This window comes from Carassius gibelio, chromosome B21 (assembly GCF_023724105.1).
Source record: "Carassius gibelio isolate Cgi1373 ecotype wild population from Czech Republic chromosome B21, carGib1.2-hapl.c, whole genome shotgun sequence".
Classification (NCBI taxonomy): Eukaryota; Metazoa; Chordata; class Actinopteri; order Cypriniformes; family Cyprinidae; genus Carassius; species Carassius gibelio.
In genome coordinates, this window is record NC_068416.1 from 146,476 (window position 1) to 170,119 (window position 23,644).

At 34.9% G+C, this 23,644-nt stretch overlaps 1 protein-coding gene and 1 long non-coding RNA gene across 2 annotated transcripts in view; both read left to right on the forward strand.

Annotated features, from left to right (window-relative positions):
- The window catches only part of LOC127985545 (E3 ubiquitin-protein ligase TTC3), an 18,497-nt gene extending 18,044 nt beyond the window's left edge, over positions 1-453 (forward strand). The window contains exon 37 of the mRNA XM_052587599.1: positions 435-453. Within this exon, the coding sequence (XP_052443559.1) occupies positions 435-453 (19 nt within the window). The remainder of the gene's footprint in view (positions 1-434) is intronic.
- Positions 454-1,383: 930 nt separating this feature from the next.
- LOC127985551 (uncharacterized) lies at positions 1,384-8,453 on the forward strand. The gene is made up of 2 exons (XR_008160674.1): positions 1,384-1,602; positions 6,657-8,453. It is a non-coding gene; the product is annotated as an uncharacterized LOC127985551 (long non-coding RNA).
- Positions 8,454-23,644: the final 15,191 nt, after the last annotated feature.

Below are 23,644 nucleotides of genomic sequence, written 5' to 3' on the forward strand. Positions count from 1 at the left end.
CCAACATGTTCACTGGTACTGGAATTTTCCATAAGCTTCTTATTGTCCTTGTCATTAGCATATAATTCCCTTTATGAACTAGTCCAATAAAGTAGGAATAGGTGTGAACCCCTATGGAAAACTTAGACTTCCAACTCCATATACCATCTTTGTCCTTTTTTTTGTGGTGATTTCTCCCCTTGGTTTTGGCATTTTTGGTGACCCCCACGTGCCCTTCTAGAGATGTAATGCAACCTAGCCGTCACCCCCATCCCTATCCTTTCATTTCTTCCTTTTTTTATTTTGCTCTACTTTCTGTTGTTCGCTTTCCAAGCATCTCTTCTTAGTGTGGTGTGTGGTGCGCGTATGTCCTCACACATGTGTGAGTCTGTGATAGCCTCTATTTCACTTTCTCATCCTCTAGTTATTCAGCTCCTTACATCTTTCCTTTCTAGGTTCGTCAGGTTCTTTTAACCTCCCAAACTCGGGGGACTTGTTCATGAGCATGCATAATCTGAATGGGGATTCTTACCAAGGGGCACAAGTCGGAGCCAATGTGCACTCACAGGTAGGCGCTATGCACAGGAACTGGGGCTGTGAACCAGAGCAAACCTGTCAGCTAGCCTACCATCCACATTAAAAACTCTACTCCCTCCCCCTCAACATATAGAAAGATTCAATTACCCCCTCAACAATTAGTTGAACTATAGTCATGGAAGATTAATGATTACTATAGTCTGGACATGGATGATTCCTTCACATTTCCTAAATGGACCCCCAACTAAATTAACAAATCACCACCCATACGAGGCCTGTCTGACTAGAGACTCATTATTTACAGTATTATGTTAGTATGTTGATCCTGGAGCAGACCCCGTTTTGTAGTTGATTTTGTGAATGCATTTGGCTCTGACTTAAGCTCTTGGGTTGGTATTGGTTGTATGGTACTGTTCTTTCCTCCAAACCTCTATATCATTTTCTGTCCCCTTTTCATCATGATAATCCCAATTTTCCATGTTCACATAAGCTCATTTCATTCTCATGTTAAAAGACACCATTTGAAGGAGAGAGACAAGAGTTAATGTGTACTGAACACTTCTCAGATTCTAAATATCTGCTCATTTGCTGATAATGTGTTCTTAGATACCGTAATCTCCTCCAACTGTTGTCATGTGTGAATATTATTGTGCTTTGTAGTAAATTCCAAATGAAAACTATTCCATTCCTTATTTCTATGTTTTTTTGTTTAGAGCCTGGTATTAGAGTTATCATTGTCAGAAAGCAATAGAGAGGGAAAACGCATATATTATCCTAAATATTGCATTACACCACATACTATATGTATGCCTAACTTCATTCAGCTGCATATTCCATTTTAGTATGATTAATTTAGTAAACCGCAAAGCCATCAGATGTTTTTATAAACACCATTACCTTTGTCTGTTGTCACCATACATCACTGCATTGATCTTTGTGTGTGTTTCTGTAATGCAGAATGTTGACAAGTTTGACTTCCTGTTGTGTCCTCTGCAGGTGGATACCCTGCGCCATGTTATCAGTCAGACGGCAGGATACAATGATGTCCTGGGGGGGAATCTCATGTATAGTCCACATAGCTTGAATGTAAGTACAAGTGCCACAGAAATAAGCAATAATAAACATACTACACCCATCCTAACATTATAGAGATAGTCTATAACCCTATAAGCCTTTTTGAATGAAAATCGTTATATACTCCCATTCAAAAGTTTAAGGTCTGTACGTGTTTTTTTTTTTTTTTTCTTTAAGAAGTCTATTCTGCTCACTGAGGCGAATTCATTTGATCAAAATATAGTCATATCGTGAAATATGTGATGCGATCTAGGGAAACCCAACACATGGTGAAATTTACCTTTTTAGGTTTTGATACCATATGAAAGCTGAGTTAAAGCCCTTTCCAAAACTATTCTGCATCATTACACAAACAGACTAACGTTACCCTGAAGAAGTTTTCCATTGTTTATCATGATGGGCGTAGTCTCTGAACTTTTGATCACCACTTGTATTTATGGATAGCACAAGTAGTTTAACCTGCAGTTAGAAAAGCGAACGCAGCACACGTGTGCATATAACAGACTGTCATCGGACTCCTCCTCTTCATCCGATCCTTCATCTCTGGATGAGAAATAGTCCATATAACATATTTTAGGGCACTGATATCACCACGATTGAGCAGACTGAGAAGAGCAAGATCGTCTAAGTGAGCAGCTTCAGACTCCGTTGTTTTCTTGCGCTCCAACATCTCACGATATTAAAAACTAAATAAATTAAACTTGGCGTGACGTAGTTTACACAGGACTGGTGGGAAATGTGCATTGATACACCTTTATTATATATGTTAGATGATTTATTTTGATAGGTTAACTGTTTTTGTGGTGTTAAGAGAAAGCACCCCCGCAGCCTGTTCTTAACATGAGAGAAAGACAGTCTTTTCTACTTGTTGCAATAAATTGCAATTATTCTGCACTAAACAAGGGAATTTTGCCAATATATTTTGAGTGATGATAGACAAAATGTTATAGATTATAATATAGTATAAACCATGACATTTTTTCAGGGTTCTTTGACAGATATACAGTTCAAAAAACAACACATTTAGACATTCTCACACTTTTGATCAATTTAATGGGTTCTTGTTGAATAAAATTATTTATTTTATTAATTTTTTTGTTAAGAATGTGTTTTATTTAACTAAATGATATGCCATAGGCACATAAACACCAACATTTTTGGTTGGCATTTACTAAGAAATGATGTTGTGAAAATCTGCAAAGTGCAAATACAGTTATTAGAACATAAATCAGAAGGACCTGAGTCAGACAGCAAGAAACCACCATAAATCCAAACTCCACGACAAACAGAGTGATGATTCAGAAGATGACAGGAGTATCTATCCTATAATATGCTTAAAGTGGAAAATGTTACTTTTTTTTTTTTTTTTTTTTTAAGAGGGAATAAATGCTTTGCTCAGTAAAAGCTCAAGCAGCTCAAGTCTTTGGGAGTGGTGTGAGGAAAATGAGATTCAGAAATATATTAAGTCAGTTTGTTGCCTTTGTAAACAGTTCCTATTACAGTAACCTATAAAATGAAAAGACTTACTAGCACATAGTGCCTCTGTTTGCCTGTTTTGCAATGCTTCAAAGAATTTGCAATATCCTTATCAACTTTATGAAATATGAAAGTATGATTGCCTGCAGCCATCTGTAGGCATGAATTTTATCTTCCTTGATGAGGTTTGATATTATTATTTTTTTCAGTCATACACTGCATAATCTGAAACCATCAGAGTAAAGATTCATTTATTTGATGGGGTGGGGGGGGGTGGGGGGTGGGGGGTAAAAACAGACATACTGTATATCTTCCTTAAGCTAAACACAGGTTTAGATGTTATAACTGTTACCTTGTTTGTCAGAGAATTGTTTATAATTATAAACTTAGATGTATTAACCTTATCTAAAAAAATAAAAAAAGGGCTGAATGACAAGACTCTGGTGATGAGCTGATAAAATAGGAACATGTACTTGTAGTTTATGAAAGACAATTGATCATTTTCTGCATTTGCAATATTATAAAATAATCCAGTAAAATGTGTTTTGAAGATTATTACATATCCATGATACAAAAAAATGGTCCTTGTACATTATCAAAAAAGACAAATGAGCCTTCCAAAAGCAAAACAAATCACTTTCTATTGGGAACCAGATGCAATCTGATGGAGGAATAATTTGCAGTGAGGTAATTAATAGAGCAGAGCTGTCATATGTGTACTTTCTGATGACTGTTAGAGCTCCATTTGCATGAATTAACTCTCACAAAGCACACAACAATAAATGTCAGAAGTCAAAACGTATGCCGTTTTTTCACAGCAGTGGGGCCCAAACGTGTGGCTAATGCTGAGACTGGTGTGTGTGCGTGTGTGTGTTTGGAAGCCTTTGTGGCCTGTAGCTGTGCAGATGAAGTGTCAGTCTCTCGCAGGCTCAAACGCCACACTTTCACACTCTCTCACTCTCTCACTCTGGTCCACTGCTCAAGTCAGAACTCACTCTATCATTACAACAAGTGTGTGTGTGTGTGTGTCTGTGTGTGTGTGTGGGTGGGTGTGTCAGGCTGAATGAGAGTGATCTATGTCATCAGGGTACAGCAGACTTTCTCATAATGCTCGAGTTTCAGCATCAGTCCAGACATTGTAGCTGGAAGAGACTAGCACAGTCTATTTATTGACCTGTTCCAGGAACTCTAAATCAACCAAATCCTAATTCCCCCACTGAACAGTCCCTTTTCACACACACATATGCACAGGCACAAACATCTCCCCATGATTTTGTATAAAACATAGACAGATTGTTTTGATAACCAAACATCTCATTAGCAAATCAGCATATGGCAGTACTTCTCAACTAGTTTTGCTTCAGGATCCAGATTTTACATGAAGTGACAATTCCATGAAATTCAATCAATTCCATTGATTGTACAAACAAAGTTTGTACTAAAATGTGACCCTGGACCATCTTAAGTCGCTGGGGTATATTTGTAGCAATAGCAAAAAATACAATGTATGGGTCAAAATTATTGAATTTTTTTTATGTGAAAAATCATTAGGGTAAGATCATGTTCCATTAAGATATTTAGCAAAGTTCACACTGTAAATATATAAAAACTTCATTTTTTTATTAGAAATATGCATTGCTAAGAACTCATTTGGACAACTTTAAAGGCGTTTTTCCTCATTCTTTAGATTTTTTTGCACCCTCAGATTCCGGATATTCAAATAGTTATATCTCGGCCAAATATTGTTCTATCCTAACAAACTATATATCAGTGGAAAGCTTATTTATATATAAATCTCGCTTTTTATTTATTTAATTTTTTTTATTGACACTGAAGACTGGTTTTGTGGTCCAGGGTCACAAATGCCATTAAACATATTATTATTATTATTATTATTATTATTATTATTATTATTATTATTATTATTATTATTATTATTTAAGCCAATGATTTACAGTATTCATTATTATTATTATTATTATTATTATTATTAATTGTTATTATTATATTATTAATTTATTATATTAAAATCGTTTGTTTGTTTATGAAGCCAGTGATTAACTATTTTCATTATTTATTGAAATCTGATTAGACATTTATTTATTTATTCACTGATTGATTGATGCAAATGATTGACTGTTTATTATTATTATTACTTTATTATGTTAAGCAATAATTCACCATATTTATTTTGTATTTATTTTATTTGACTAATTATTGAGCCAGTGATCCACCACATTTTGTTTGTGGCTTTTGAGAACGAGGGTATTTCCTCAGGCTGGCACATGCCTAATTTGACAAACTTCTAAAAAAATATATAATTTCAAATTAAATATTGCAGTATTTGATTGAATGCTATTCTTTTGATACCCAATATGTTTTAAATAATTAATAAGTTTTTTTTTTTATTTTTTTATTTTTTGTGGTTCATGACCCTTAACCATTCGTTGTGGTGATATGAAGAGTGAGCAGTAAACTCTGGTGGGGGATTGAATGAGGAAAGATATCCAGCTAAAGCTATTCTCCAATGAGTGCCGGGAGCGCTCATGCGTCAGGGTGGAGGAAAGGCCTGCACCGTCACTTCCAATCAGCATCCTTCCAGCTTTCCGCCTCCCCGGCCTTCCTCCCCTTGACTGACATCAAAATATGGAGCGACAAGCTGTCGGCCCACCGCTGAAATCTGATAAGACATTGATTTCAGCAATCGTTCCCATTGGCCACAACGTTTATGCAAATTTGTTTTCTGAGAGCGAGGGAAGCAGGGACCGAGAGTGGGAGGTTTAGCGTGGCAAGCCGATGTGGGTTTAGCATGGCAAGATGTCCATCGGCATGTCAGACAGTAGATCAGAGGAGACACTCTCTCTTATTAATTTCTTAATGCATTAATATGCACATCCATGCAAGCTTCACTCCCATGTACACACCAGAATTAGGGCACACACTTAAGCATGTGCAAGCAGACAAATAAACACCTGTACTTCCTGCCACACATGCTTCTGTGATTTTTTGAAAACTAAGAAAGATTATCTGTATTATTTTACATAGCAAAATTCTTTAATGCTATATTAAATATGAACAGATAAATATTAATCTGATAATATTAATAAATATTATGATTATTATTATTATTAGTATTATTATTATTATTAACATAATTAATTTTTTTTTTTTTTTCAGGACTCTTTGAGTACAAAGTTAATTAAGTATCAGTTAAATATTTATTTATGTATTTATTTAACTTTTTTATGATTCTATGTAACATTATACGTGTCTTAACTGTAATTATTATTATTATTATTATTATTAAGTTTCCATAAAAATGTTAAGCACCAAAAAGTGTTTTCAACATTCATTGAATTATGGCGCATAAACTCAAAATAAAGAGCATGAGAGACTTATCACTCTTTCTCTCTCTCTCTCTCTCTCTTTCTCTCTCTCTCTCTCTCAAAAAAAACAACAACATCATAATAATAAAAAATAAAAACTTAATTATTCAAAATGTTTGCCCACCAGTGTTTGTATATATACAAGTGTATTTCTTTTTTTCCACTGAAAACTTCTTAAATTTTTTTTTCCTGCTGTGTTTTCAGGGTAATGGGGGGTGGCAGGCTGCTACGACTCCATCCTCTGTGATCTCCCCTGCAGAAGGCCCTGGTAGTGTGCACTCTGATACCTCGAACTGATCTCCTCATTGACATGGATCCTTCCCAAGCTGTGGACAACCAATCACAGAATTACAAATCCACAGACTGACCAATCAGAGACACAGTATAAACTCTTAACGCTCATCCAGAAACATCATCATGGAATCATCCACAGTACCCTTCCACAGCGTTTTGGAAGCTGGATATTTCCTAGCCGTAACATCAGTCCACTGCAGTTTTTACTAACAATCTCTCCTCCGATCATATTAAACAATTATGTTTTGTTTCTTTTATCATTTGAAGTGTGCAAACTCAAAATGTATGTTTAAAAAATAGTGTTTTTTTTTTCTTTTTTCTTGAGTTTATTACTGGTCATAACCCTCTCCATTGTGCTAACTAACTGTCAGCAAAGCTTTAGGAATACATCTGGTACTGTACTTACAAAGTATATTCATATGATGCTAACCGATGCATTTAACAGGGCTAAATGCTACAGAAGGCAGCTTGGGGGATTAATTGCTGATATTTTTTTAGTTTTATTAATATCTCACCTAGCAATGACTAAAACAAGACCACCTATAGCAGGCAATCCACTCCATTTTGGGGGGTGATTTTTTGAAATACCTGGCAATTAATGTCTTTTAAGAAAAAAAAACACACAAAACGTAATCAATATTCAGTCCACTACAATTATTGAAGGTAAGTGTAGAAGATGGGAAAAGGAAATATGGGTCATCTTGTTGGACGCGCTTCTGGCAATTTTCCATTCAAAAACTTTCTTGCATATGACATAGTTTGAGAGTATTCATACATCTCACAAATAAATACTCCGCTTTATTACCTCATTGAAAAACATAGAAAACCAATAGATTTAAAACATTTCTTTAGCTTATAGCGCTCTCACTGACTACCTCTCAACAAAAATCACCACAACCATCGTTTTTGTCTTTTATTTTCTGTCATTCTTTTTTGTGTCTTTTTAAAATACATTTTATACTTTTGTTAGATTCGGTTCCATCTTGTATGAAATTTGCTCTCTCTGACTCTCTCTTGCGCTTTATGTAATCTAATGTATATTTTAACCTTCTAAGAAAACTTAGTTGCTTTGTTGCAACTTTTAAAAAGAAAAAAAAAAACAATATTAATAATATGAATAAAACAGAGAGTATGGAGAGTACAGTGGCTGGTGGAGGGGAATTTTGTGCTGGAACAGGGAGGGGGAAATACGATCATAAAATTAACAGCAAACAGTTAAACTGTTGTAAATACTGAAGAACATTTTGAATGTTGCTCATCTTGTTACTAATTCATGCAAAAAAGACATAAAAAAAAATTATAAACAAAAACCCATGATGAAAAAAGAAGAAAGAAAGAAAACCTGTAATGTATAGAGGTTTCAGTATTCAGAATTGTACATTACAAAACCCTGTGTGACAGGGTTCTAACTTTCCTTCTCTTCTCTTTTTTTTTTTTTTTTTTTTTTTTGTATCGTATGTGATTCTGAAACTAAAAAAAAAAAAAAAAAAACAGTCATACAAAATTTATTTGTGGCAGTGGTTCTAATGTATTAAAGATGTTTCATTTTTCTTTCTAACCAGACTACACCCTGGACTGAAAAGTCTTCCTTGTGGTAGTTATGTGTAATTTCGATGAATAAAATGTTTTCCTTTCATTGACAGTCTGTTTTGATATTGCCTTAGGTACACTTGAGGATATTATAATACTAATAAAAATATTTTTTAATGAATGTAAATGGATTAAACATTACATTGAATTAGTTTTAGCAAAGGCATAGTTTAATTATTATGAGAACAACTGTCCTTCTGTTATATGCATATACATGTGTATCCAGAGTCTTGTTCATTTGCATGAATACCTCTTCATGCCAATTTCAACAAAGTGAGAGATTTATTCTCCTCCAGCGTGCATGTATCAAATCAAGCACACACGCCGAACTAAACACAACACCCTATTTTGCTAACGCATAAGTGCTTGTGTCACATTACTTAGACAATCATACGCCAATATCTTAAATGCATTAGTACACGTCTATGCAAACCACACATGCGCATGACAGAGCCTCTAAGAAGAATTGACAGTCCCCTCATAGAACGCATGGTTTTCCCCGCAGGCTTGTTCTCTGTCAAAGAGAAAGAGAGGGATTTTAGCGTAGTGAGGGCTGCTGGGGCCAAATGAATTATTTGGTTTGATAGGGATCCATGGAACAGCTTGTGAGAAGCTACTCCATGTGGCATGGCGACGTGTGACAAGATTGCATTAATAGCACTAATTGTTGCCCGAGCCCTTTGGCAAATGCAGCTAAATTAATAGATTTCTTTAATTGGCCTGTTTGTGAATTCACCCAAATCCCTGATTCTGTTTTATTTTTAGTTTTATTTTTTTGTTTTTGTTTTTACAAATAAACATGATGTGATCTTTAGACAATGAGTCCAGCTTAAGCTTCTTATAAGAGTCTGGCGCTGTAGAGAACTGATAAAGGCAAGCTCTATTCAAAACACAAGGAGAAATTCTCAGAAATGGAACATATGCACGACAATTTAAAAATAATAAATAATAGCAAGAGTTCAGTGTGATAGTGCTGAGACCTAGAAGTTGGTATGCATTTTATAGTTTATGCAGCCAATGAACTGTACAATTCTGCTAACAACAATCAATAGAAAAAAATGCATGAACATCTATTCTAAACAACATTTTTGTAGATGGGTAAACCATTTTATATCTAAAGGATTATTTTTTCTTGACTATGCAAGACTTCCAGTGATAACTTCTACAATAACTTCTAGTTATTTTAAACTGGTATCTGTTAACATGTTTTTAATTTGTAATCGTAATCATATATTTGCTGTTCTTCTTCAAGCTATTTACTTATAGTGGCTAATGATTCGTAAATTGAGAACGCATGAGAATACAGATTATTATGGCATTTTAAGGCTGTCAGTTGATTAAAACAATTAATCATCTCATTAATTATATTAATGTGAATTATATCGAACCTGCTGCAATATATTTTTTTCTTTCCAAGTGTGCATTCTGAATAATAAAAATCTTTTCATACTACAGTAAGTCTATAGTGCTCCTCTTCTGAAAGGTTTTTCACTTATTTCATACCTGTTGAGTTACCATTCAAAATGAATTGGACTGATAGACTGGATTTGCTTGTGTTTTGGTCTTTTTATTCCAGACTAAAATAGAAGAATGAATGCCATACCCACCTTTAACAATGTAAAACATGTTTAACTAATCTTAAACAGTAACACTGATTGCCATAGTATAATTACTTTGAACGACAATTTACAAAAAAAATTCTGTATGGTGTGTGTCAAACTAAATTGTGGGTGGTTAGCAAGTAACCTACTGTAACTGCACACTAAAGTAGAGAAAGTGTTTAGTAAATTCAGCCCTGAGAGTCTGGATTGGTTTAGAAGTAAATGGAGCAAAATTGCTATAATAACATGCAACGATAAAACATGCATGCCAGATAATAGAGCAAATTGTGCACTGCATATACTGACTTTGCCCAGACAAATCCTAGTATTAGCTGACAAAAGATAAAACCATTACCAAGCTCTAGGTAAGGTCATGCACTACAGTTAAAGTGTCACTTTTAACCTAAAGTAGTGCTTTCTTAGACCAGCTAGTATATGCACCAGGAGTTTCATAGCACTTTCTTTTCTGACTAATGACCTGATTGACTTTGCAAGAAGAGAAAGTACTAATGGTTCAAAGGGAAGAATGTATTAGATGTCTAATGCCTGGAAACATGGGACTAATCATTATGCCAGGAGAAATTGCATCCTCTTTTTGATCATTTTACCACCTAAATTACCATAAATTGTTTTCTGATCTTCTATGTACGTGTTTCAATAGCTTGCCAAACCATCTGCAAAATATCAGTCCCAGATTCAAGACATCATCATCTTTCTTTATTGTTGTCTTTTTTGTTTGCTTTTTTTGTTTGTTTTTTACTTGGATGGCCGAGACAGAGGCACAGCGATAAACAGTTTGACCTTCAGATCATGTTGCAGGTAAACCTATTTAGCATTGCCTCAGTCAACTGCTCCCGGTGGTCAGTGCCCCTAGTAATTAAATGGGCAGCGCAAATCATATACAGACCTTGAATAATGAAAGCCAATTTAAACAATTCCCCCTCTGATCCTACTAGAATGATTTAGCTGCCAATGTGAGACTTTTGTTGCAATGGTGTTTTTGTTTATTAATGTAATGTGGGCACTGAGAGGGGTTTGACTGCTAAGAGAGGGGTTGTGTGTCTTTTTGCACTCATTTCAAGGAACTGACTGAAAGCTAATTGTTATGAAAGTCTGTTTCTGCCTTAAAAGACTAAAAATAAAAAGTAATCATGACTTCCAATTCCAAATCCAATCTTTAAATTCATATTTTGACATTTCTAATTTGTTGTGTACTTTTGGATTTATAATTTATGATGTGACTTTATAACAAACATTGTGACTCTAAATCTAGAATGGAAATTGTGTTAATCATTTCTCTCCTACTGTGTAGTATATTTTAGTGTAATGACTTCTTGAACTAGAAAAAAAAAAAAAAAAAAAATATATATATATATATATATATATATATGTAAGGTGAGACTTCATTTAGTTCATTGGAAATTCAATGGATCTATTGCCCTTAGCCATTCTAAAATCACTGTATACAACAGCTTCACAGGGCTTTTTGCTTTTATGAAATGTTTACTACATGTACAGAACAGGAACAAAAATTTAAATTATTTTTGATAAAAAATCATTCTTCCGTCAAGCAATGTAGTTTTCATATGAATGTTTATCAGACACAGCAAAAACCCACTGACTTAGAGGCTCAGTGATATTCATGGAATACAGAGTATTTTACAGAGTACTACTTATGAAATACATATTAATACTCATGTAATACAAAGTAAATTTTGCATTAATGCAGTCTGAACCAGGGAAACATTACAGTGCCACTTACGGAGAGTGTTCATCTTCACCCTTGTTGCAATTTTGAGAACCGTGATGAAAGTTGTCCTGTCTGAAATATGCTGTCAAAAAAGTTAAGATGCTATTAAAACGGCCTCCAAGTCAAAGACATCAGTTTTTGTTCCTGCCCAGATTCAGCCAAGATTCACACTTCATGACAACTGAATGTGAGACTTCATTGTGTAAGAAACCCGAGTTGTCAGTATCCAATATGCACTGTCTGTGCATCTATCTTCCTAACCATCTTCCGTCTCTCCTCCAAATACTCGGCTGCAAAGGTGAAGACTTAATTGAACCTGGTTTGGAGGTGACTGCAGAAGCCGGCCACACTTGCAGCAATTAACTGAAATGTCAGGCGCTTATAATTCGAGTTATTCTGTCTGTCTATGGTGGAAAGGGCTTCCTCCATGGGTCATTGGCTACCAATTTAAAATGGAAATTGACATCCATTTATTCCCATTTTCGCTGCAGACTCCTCCAAAATGAACTGTGCCTTTTAACCCAAGCAAGGAGAGGGAAAATCAGCTCCCAATAGCCTTTTTTTATTTATTTAACTTTGTGCTATTCTGAATAATGGGTAATGCCGAAGAACATCATAATCATCTGGTCCTCCATAACTGGCTAAATGTGTTTAAATCAGCAGAATCAACTAAGAGACCTTTAATGTAAGGGAAGTAACATTTGTTAAAAACAATGTCTATTAGGATTGTCTCTAAGGTTCATTAAAAACAACATTTTCCCCCTGTAAAACTTTGCACGAAAAGCATGCATCATTAAATATGGAAATCCAGAATTTTATTAGCAATCTGCTACATCTGAGCTGACGCCAATGAAATTAAAAGAAGATATCATTTATTAAGCTAGAGTTCATATTCTGTTAAATATGAAATGTAATTTTCTTCTCGTATTGATTAATTGCCTGCTGGTGCATTGTTCAAAGACCCATGTAACATTTCAGCGAAAGGACATTGTTTATTCATTAAAATTTTAAACCATCCTTTTTTGCTTAATGCTCTTCAGCTAGAAATGAAATGGTTGTGATTTAAAACTATGAATTAATAAATACATTTGCAAGTGTAAAAAAGAAAAAGCAAACCTCCTATTTTTCATTAGAGGGCTTTAATATTTCACTTACTCCACTAATGCCATTTTTTCTCATTTGCTTCTCTCTCTTTCACAAACCCACACATATTTAATCAGTCAGTGGTTTATTTTTCTTCTTCTTTTTTTCAAATGGTCAGCCCTCTGATATTCAAGTCTCGGCAGATCGAGCGAATATCGGACAAATGCAGATTCTCCTCTCATAAGATTTCATTGACATTTTAAAAAATTTCAACAGCAATATCACACACACACCAGCCAGACTTCCCACATGCCCACACGTAAGTATTCCATGCACAATTTTCCACAATTTACCCAGCAGAATAAAGAAGGGGGAGGGCGAACAGAGTGGAGATGTGTTGATTGGTACTTGTTAAAGTATGATGTATGGCCCTCTCGGAGAGTACAGCTATCTGGAAGTCATTACCGTGGTCTCTCTTATTCTCCAACCAAAGTGAACTCTACATTTAAAAGGAGAATGTCCAGCCCTTTAATATCTGAATATAAATGGAGTGGTTATTTTAGAATGAGTGTGTGATTTATTACAGATACTTTGTCAAATTAAGTATACTTTGGGGTTGGGAGTTCGACTGAGCTCTGAAGTTTGTCGCTGTGGTTCAATTCACACTTTGCTCACAGTTGTAGGATGTCACTGTTTGATTAATGTGATGGAGGACATCCGGGCAGGTGGATAAGAAGGATAGGTTATGATCCCTGAGTTTCTGTCATGGTGGAATGTCTAATATGACCATGCTTGGGGTGGTGTGTGCAAAGCTTCTATCCCCATTCATAGCAATTACATGGAAATAGTTCAAATTGTAAAATGTCAAAGTGAAAATGATGTAAATGACAGCATTACATTTTTTACTTGTTTCTAAAAAGGTATAATTCAATGCCGACATAGTGTGAAACACATTCCTCTGGCCTTGGTTACGTGTTGATAAATAAAGATTCAGCTGATTTTTTTTTTTTTTTTTTTTTTTTTTTGTCATTCATTGCATAAAAATAAAGATTGCAAGACAAATAGTTCCGAAACATTTGTTAATGCCCATGCAATTAAAACCTTTAAGCTCTGAAACCACCACATGGTGTTTTCTTCACGCTTGTGCAAATAGCTGGACTAATTATCACACGTCACAGTCCTCCCTTCTCTAAACACAACATTTTCAACAAAACCCTTCAACAACAATACATCCAGTATCTCTCACCTTCAGCCTTGAGCTATATTACTGTACATGCTATAAGGCCACAGAAGACGTGTGAGGGAGGCAGGGCAATAGCTGGGGTTTGTGGGGCCCTAGTGCAGGTTTACCAGTGGCCCCTGTTTGAAATACTCTCATTTGTATGTTTGTTCTGATTATTTGTTTGCACTATTAACACAATGTTTAATTTATTTCAAGTTTGTAGGTGTCCAGGTACAGAAAACGAATAATTAAATGTAAAATAGCACTGCATAGTTTTCAGTATAAAAAAATTATATATGTACATGTATATATATATATATATATATATATATATATATATATATATATATATATATATATATATATATATATATATATATATATATATAATAGATGATTAATATATGATGATAGATAGATGATAGAGAATAGATGACTACATTTTCATATTGCTTCATGGCTTCATATGGTGTCCATATGCAGTCACATAATGAGAAAAAAAAAAAAAAAAAACATTATCATTATATAATTTTCACAACAAAACATGGTACTTATGGTACAGGCTTGATGTCAACATAACTGCAAAAATTGCAGGCTTAAATTTTGCTAAGGTCTCAAAGCTTGGCTTTGAAAGACTTGGATCTTTTATGTTGCTTTGTTAGTGATTGTTCTTTTTAAGCTTGATGGGCCCAGTCACTATGAACAACTAAATAGTCTATGTAAAGATTAAAACATACTCTTTTTGTCTTCCACAGAAAAACAAACAAAACAAACAAACAACAAAAAGAAAAACATTACAGCAAACACTGTGGAACAACATGAGGAAGAGTAAGTATCTTTCTATCAGTTTTTTCTTACTTAAAGAAGGACCTTGACCCAGGAGGCAATGTTGTGTTTTTTTACAGTTTGGCACGTTTTCATATTTTGTAATAAAGAGATATTGGTGGTTGGATTGGTATATTTGCTTTCCAAATTCCCCTCAAGCTTAATTTATATTTCATATTTTGTGTTTCGCGTGGAATTAACAGCTGTGATTTGTTTTTGCCATCTGTAAGCGATTACTTGGACTTTATTTGGCTTTGTAACAATGGCATGTTTTTGTCTTTGCATCTCTCTCGACAGGCGAAGCAGATCTCTGACAGGTGCTGAGGCTTTTGCTCAGGAGACTTGGAGAGTTGAGTTTACTACTGCATTATTCAGCTGAGCTTGGATAAACAAACAGTGCTTCTCCACGACACCGTGTAATACAGGCCCCTGTGCTAGATTCTGTACTCACAATTTTCATTTTCAACAATAATAACAATAATAATAATAGTAATAATAATATAAATAATAACTTCATTCTATATATCTCTTCCCTTCTATGTGGATATTACTGAATGTCCTTCTCCTCACCCCTACCTTTTCCTATTGCTTCCTAGTTTCTCTTGATTCTGCACCCAATTCATTTATTTATTTATTTTTTTGGTTTGTTTGTTTGTTTTCAGATCCGATCTCTAGGACTGAGTGTCCGCACTGTCAATTCGCAGGTGTTTAAATCCAATAATGGAAAGCTCAATAAGTGCATGAGACAACATACAGCACTGCATTTTACATATTCATACATCAATCAACCTCATTTTTCAATTTGTAAGTATATTTCCAGTGAAATAGCTATAGGTTCAATAAACATAAATTTTATGTTCAAAAGAATTTGAATAACTGAACACAGACTGGTACATTTTTTTTAATACACCGTTTTGGGAAACTCCTGGTTTATGAGAGGAATCCTGTTGAATAACTAGCTGTCTATTTCAGATGCGACCACACTTTTGTTATGTGTTTTCAATTAACAGAGCTGTCGTCTAGTTGCTCCCGTCTCTTTTGTGGTTCACAGGTGACTCAAAGCTGTGATTTTCACTGTTTAATTTAGCTGTTGGTTAATTAAGGTAATACAATTAAATGGACTCGTCTTGTCAACTGTGACAAGACTTTTTTTAGCATTATAGATGTTGCCATCTTTGAAGTTTACTTTTAGTCACTGTCACTGTGGTTACAGATGATATTTACTATTAGCAGAGGAACAGAACACATTTTTGCTTTCCAAATACACTTCTTTCCATTGTTTTTCTATGTAATCAACTTTATATAAATTTCTCGTGAAATTACTACAAAGATGTTTCAAAGATGGCTGCCGACCGCTTTGGAAGCTGAAGGTAACTATTATGGTAAGGGAATTACATTTCCGACACACGCTTGAGATGTTTGGCCAGTCAGTTGGCCGATCATAGCACACTGAGCTTTTTTGGAAGGAGGGGCTTTGTAGAAATTGACAGGTTTTGGAAAGACTGGGCATAGAGGAGCTACAGTAATGTTCAGTATATGAAAAATGTGTTTTCGGAACATGCTAAAGCCAAGTTCACACAAAAAATGTAGAAAAAGTAGAAAAAAAATTCAGAACAGATCTCACGAAACAATTTCAAATAAACTACTCCTGTTTCACTTGTTGTTGAGCATCATTCCCAATCAACTTCTCACGTGTGTTTGACAAAACGTGGTTTGGGGGCATTGTAGAGTTGTTGGTTGACAGAGTTTCTGGCAGCTCATGTAGTGTGTGACCTCCTGTTGTAGGTCATTTACATAGTGTCATGTAGTGTGATCACCACAACGATTACATACTCTTTTACACCCAATACACAAAATAATGATCTTTGAAGCATCATATGATCCCTTTAATGAAATAAATAAGTGAATAAATAAATAATCTGTGTGACACCTACCTGTTCTTATACCATCCACAGTGATATTTGTCCTTTTCAGCCGCTCATTTGTTCCCTCTCTCTCTTTCTTCAGTGACCTTCTCTTTTTCCTCTTCCTTCGTTCTGACTTTCTCCTTCTAACTGACTTCCTCGCTTACAGAGTGCTGGTCTAGTTTTCACTATAATAACTTAACACTTCAGAACGCATTAGTCCACGTCCCCACAACAAGGCAGTATGACCTACAAAGTCAAAGAGCACACTCTTCCGTTTGCGTGTAGTAGCTATTTATCAAGACAGCCAGAGGCTTGCTATGATTCAGCCCAGAATAAATCCAGATGAGAGTTTGCAACAGTGACCTGTAGCTGCAGTTCCTCTGCAAATGTCACATGAAGCTGCTGACATGCAAACCACAACACTGAGCATATATGTGGAATGTACTGTAGTTTGGGTGTTTTCACATCATTTTAATTCCTTGTGAATATAGGAAAAAAACAAGCAACAAAGTTATTGTCTACAAAAACCATATTAGGCACTTTAAGTGAATATAGTTTTCAACAATTTGTAGAGCATCAAAAGCACAAAAGGGTTTTCTGATTTGTATAAATACAAAAAAATAACATTATTTTAAATTGTGTAACCCATTAAATGGCTTCATTTGAACCCTTTCTGAAAAATAAAAAAAAAACATATAAATATATAAAATACAACAAATGTTTCAATTCCATTCAGTCATGTAACCTTAATTATTGTAAGAAAAAAAATGTCAAACATATATTTATACTCAGGATATATTCAAATGCTGTCCTTTCTTCATAAAGAATTTATAGTTTCCAAAAAAAAAAAAAAATGTTTGCAACTCAACGGATTTTAGTATTGATAATACTAAAAAAAGTTTCTTTTGAAGGATCATGTGACACTGAAGACTGGATTCCTTGCTGCTGAAAATTCAGTTTTGCTATCATAGAAATAAATTACATTTAAAAATATATAAAAAATAGAGAACAGTTATTTAAATTTTACAATCAAATTTATATTGACCAAAATAAAAACAGCCTCGTGAGCATAAGATACTTAAAAAAAAAAAAAAAAAAAAAAACATCAAAACATCTAACCAACCTCAAACCTTTGAATGATAGTTTGTTTCATAATTACATAATGACAAAAATCAGAATTAAAAACAAATAGGTTTACAATCAACATTCTCTTAAGCACATTCTATCATGACAATTGACAGGAACAAAAATAATAATATATAAGAGTTTCAGGGCCTGGTTAAATACAACATGTGGTTTACTTCATGGGATTATGTAAAATAATTGCCTCTTTTTCAAATGGACATCCAATATTGGCAAGGTGTACAAAGGCGAGTGTCAGAGCTGAATAATTATTTTGGAATACTGAATGTATGAGAGAGAGAGAATACGATAATAAGGAGAAGCAAAAGAGAGACAGATAGAGAAGCATCCAAGGCTCAGCTCTTTCTACTGCAGCTGCTGCCGGACCCTGAGGAAGTCATTGCAGGACCTGTGACCTCACTGGTGCAGCCCCTCCGACAGGCCAGCCATTGGCATGATGTCATACTTCACATGTCAGGCCTCATCAGAGCTCTTCTGGCCATTGGAGAAAATCGAGCAGCGCGGCACAAACCAGGAGGACGCCACTGTGACAAAGACAATGTGTTAATATCAAACACGCTGCAGCTGACAACAGCAGCTTTACACTGGCCCCGAGACACAATGTGTCAGAGTCTAAACACAGTGTGATACAAAGTGCTGAGATTTAATCAAGTAATTTTCTGATAGCTAGCGCATGCATTGTTGGTAAAGGTGTATGACATTCAAGGTGAGACTGATCAAAATAAACCTCTATTTCAGTATGAGAATATCAAAATCTTAAACATAATGTGAAACATTACATGAATAGTTTAGCCAAAAATGGAAAACTGATGAAAATGTGTTCACTTTTAGGCCATTAATGATGAAGAGGAGTCTGCTTCTTTATTTGCTCAGCAGTGGATCCTTTGTAGTGAATGGGTGCCATCAGATAAAAATACACAAATAATTCACATGACTCCAGTCCATCAGTTGTTGCATGTTTGTAATAAACAAATCCACAATTAGGGCATTTTAACTTTAAAACTTCACTTTTGTCCAAAATTCAATGTTTCTTCAGAGTAATAGTCCATGCCTTGTTGTCCTCCCACATCAAAATCCAGTGACATATTTGTTCAGAACCATTTTGGTTAATGATGGATTTATTTATTTATATACTGTATTTACTTACAAACACACAGCTTTTAACTTCAAAAGACAATAACTGATGGACTGCAATCGTGTGGATTACTTGTGGACTATTATGTTTCTATCAGCTGTTTCATTCTGATGACACCCATTCACTTCAGAGGATGCACTTGTGAGCAAGTTATTTAATGCTATCCCTTAGACATGTAAAAAAAAAAAAAAAAAAAAAACCCGTCCTGGATTATTATTTATGCAGCTAACATGTCGCAGTTCCTATAAAAGGTTATATTGCTCAGTACTAGTGGGAGAAGTCTCAACTCCTACAAAACATTCACTGACTCACTTCACTGCCCACCTCTCTCTCTCCTTTTTATACTCCATCTTGCTTTCTCCCTCCAAATCCTCTCCTATGTGATCTGATACACATGTCTACATGTGACTGCCAGGCTCCCAAGGGTAATGGAGAGGGGTCCGGGGTCTGCCAGCCCTGAATTGAATATTTAAACTCATTTGTAGTCAGTGTCACTACCCCTGCATGTGCAGCAGTGCAGAGAAGCAGGAAAACCCCAGAAAACCTTCAGTTTCAGTTTAGAGGATCATACTCCACAACACACACGCACACACACACACACACACACGCACACACACATTTTTTTTTTTTAATGAAAAGTGGGGACCTCCCATAGGCGTAATGTTTTTTTATACTGTACAAACTGTATATTCTATCACCCTTCACCAACCCTACACCTAACCCTAACCCTCACAGGAAACTTTGTGCATTTTTACTTTCTCAAAAAAACTCATTCTGTATGGTTTATAAGCGTTTTGAAAAATGGGGACATGGGTTATGTCCTCATAAGTCACCATCTCCTTGTAATACCTGTGTCACACCCATGTCATTATACAGAGTTGATTCCTGATATGTCACAAAACAAGAGCACACACACTCACAAACAAAAACACTGTTTTGCCTGTGTAGTGTCTTGCAACACTACACTGGGGAATTTATTTTTGTAAAATAATATTTCACTCAGGAATTTCCAGTAAGCCAGTAGTATCTTGAAATGACTAAATATGTCTGTCTAAGGCCCATTATTCAGCTACTTCTTTACTTACTTTCCTACAATTTGAGGAAAATATTCTTGACTAAATACAGTGTAAAATGTTTTCACAGCATCTGTGGTCTGCTAATAATGAAACACAAAAAAGAAGTCATATTTAACCTGAAGTATGGATGTACTTGTCCATTTTCACATGCATTGTGTGTGTGTGTGTGTGTGTTTAAGTTTTGGGATTTTGGTCTATTTTTCTTTAACTTTTGTTTTTCATACTAGTGGAACCTTCACCTGTGTGATTAGAAATTAGAACAGCAAATGAGCCAATCTAAATATATATATATGACTATGAAAATTGTAGATTCACACTGAAGGCGTCAAAACTATGAATTAACACATGTGGAATTATATGGAATTATATCAAAAAAGTGTGAAACAACTGAAAATATGTCATATTGTAGATTCAAAGTAGCCACCTTTTGCTTTGATTACTGCTTTGCACACTCTTGGCATTCTCTTGATGAGCTTCAATATAATACAGAATACTTTCTCCCTACTTCTATGGTCTGTTAAAATGCATGATCCTGTGTTCATGCATTGCAGATGTGCATATTTGTGTGTGTGTCTGCTTGTGTAAAAACATGGGTGTATGTGTGTGTTGCCCAGGTCTCAGGAGGGCTGCTTTGCACTCAGTCTGCTTCCTTGTGGCGTCTGAGACTTCAGGTTGTAAAGGCTCCAGGATCAGGTTGCCTCTGTTGCCATTGTCACTTGCATGGATTTGGCTAATTCATCTTGCTAATGGCAGGCGGCTAAGTTGAGCGCTATTATGTTTTTTTTTTTTTTTTTTTACCTTCTTTTTTCTCATAACACTGTACAGCATAAGCCTGTTCCCTCATGTTTTTCCACTGATATGAGACATTTTGCACTATTTATCTTATAAATAACCATTTTAAGCAACCCAAGCAATAATTTTCTACAGTCTTTGAAAGCTGTTTGTGTGTGTAACCTCCAATAATGCTCAAATCATACTTAAAGAGGTTTCTTTATTTATGTTTATTTTTATTTTATTTCTTTATTTTTACCTAGACACTTCTGCATGAAATTATGAAAATAAAAAATTCATGAGTTACAGCTTTGGCAGGATGTTAGCTTGATTTTGAGATGCAGCTAAATCCATTTCTTTTAAGCTGTGCTCCCTGAAGACTCTACTTGAATTAAAATGTTAGTCTAAAAAATAAAATAAATAATAAAAATAAAAAATCTTACCCCAAAGAAAAGAAAGAAGAAAAAATAATATCACTTGATTCTCCTTGACAGTAATGAGAATAAATGGAGAGCAAATGGAGCCTTTTGCTTTATTCTCCTGCTTCTCATCCAGAGATATTTCTCCTGACAAAACGGTTACACTTTATTTCAATAGTTTACTTTATACATTCCACTCACTATAGATAATTTTGCAACTACATGTCAGCCAACTATTATTAGAGTATTAGTAGACTATTAGGCTAGAGTTAGTACATATTCATTAACCTTTCTCAAACAAATAATTCACACACACACACACACACACACACAAATATATAACCCTAATGATTTTAGTAAATCAAAACGTATATAGTAATTAGTGTACTGACTGGTTTTGTGTGTGTTTCTATACTATATAAAAAAAGTAAGTAAACAAATTATGTTACCACATATTTTGTTAACTTAAAATTGATGTTTAATATTTAGGGTAATTGTTGAATTGCATTATTGCTGCTTCTAAAAGACTTCTAAAAAACAATTATGTGTATTATGTAAAAGCAAAGCCAGGATTGTTTTTTTAAATACATGTATTCTTGAAATGATCTTATTGTCCGGCAATGAAATGTTGAAAATAAATAAATAAAAATCTCCTAATTTTAAATTAGTTCACTAAAAACAAAAACAAAAACAAAAAAACATTACTTTACTTGTTCATGCAATTTGAAGTTTTTGAAAATTCACCCTCTTGCTTAATAATAACAAAAGGTGAAGCTGACCACTCTTTTCTCCTCTCCACTATGGCTCCCTGACAGAGGAACAAATCTAAGATGGCTGATGATAAAGTATTGTGGTTTGAGAAGGTAGGCTGCAAGTGCCAGGACTTCATTTGTGTCAGGCGCTCCATGATGGTAATGAATTTCTGTGGTGAACCTGAGACTGAGAAAAACAGAGTCTGATGAGTGGTAGAGTACGTGCAAGCGGTACCAGTCAATCCCTGCAATCCCTTTCAGATTTTATCTGCACAGTCCTGTCATTCCCTATCATTGCCATACCACATACTTGTGTCATGCTTACAAAGGATCACTTTCATTTTTGCTTTTTCCAGCTTGGCCAATAATCATCTACCTTGCCAAATCACTCTTGAACTTACTTTTTAGACAAAGCATGTGTGATCGAAAGACTTTAAAAGGTCTATAAGAAAAGAGACTGGCTCTTTTATCCATCTCATAAAACCCTTTTGATTCCTAATGTTGATGGAGCATATCTGGTTACTTAGGTGGAATCGGAGCAGCGGAGGAGGCTTAATTGCTCCCAGCGAGTGCAGCCAGAGGACTTGATTAGACCCCGGACTGCTTCTCATGTTCTTCATTTGTGCGGCGACGACCTTCTGCAGCGATGGGCTCAAGTAAGAGGTCACTCAGTGAGGTACTCCACTGGGAATAGGGCCCTGCTTAAAAAAAAGTACCCACATGCTTAAATCCACTTATAGACTACATTTCTGGCTTTATTTTGCTCAATGTACAATACACACAATACTACACAAAAGCGATTTTTACTGCTAAGAGTTAAGACTTTAATATTTAAAAGAATATTTCAACCAAAAATGATTATTTGCTGAGACATCTGAGATGTAGATGAGATTATTTCTTCATCAGAATATATTTGGAGAAGTTTAGCATTACTTAGCATAAGCAAATATGTATTGTCTGAATCAGGAGAGTAACATGATCTACTGGTGAGCAAGAGATGTAATGCTAAGTTTCTCTAAATCTGTTCAGATAAAGAAACAAACTCCTCTTGGATGGCCTGGGGTGAGTAAAATTTAAGCATTTGTGCATGTGCTCTTGTTTTGTGACATATCAGGACACAACTCTGTATAATGACATGGTTACGACACAGGTATTACAAGGAGAGGGTGACTTATGAGGACATAATCCATGTCCCCATTTATCAAAATGCTTATAAACCATACAGAATGAGTTTTTTTGAGAAAGTAAAAATGCACAAAGTTTCATGTGAGGGTTAGGGTTTGGTGCAGGGTTGGTGAAGGGTGATAGAATATACAGTTTATACAGTATAAAAACCATTACGCGTATGGCATTTCCCAACTTTCCAAAAAAACAAATGTGTGTGTGTGTGTTTAAGTTTTGGGTTTATGACTCATTTAGTCAGCTGTAAAAAAAAAAAAAATAGTGCTGAATGTTTTGATCTACTAAAAAGAAACGTCTCGTTAGAAAGGTGTTTTTTTTTTTCAGTAAATTTTGAGAATTTGCAGTGCCAATTAATGAACAGTTAATGCACCAGGAAACTATTTCTGAATTCGAAATAGCATACAGTACTACTATTAATATTTCGGACACATTTTTCTACTCT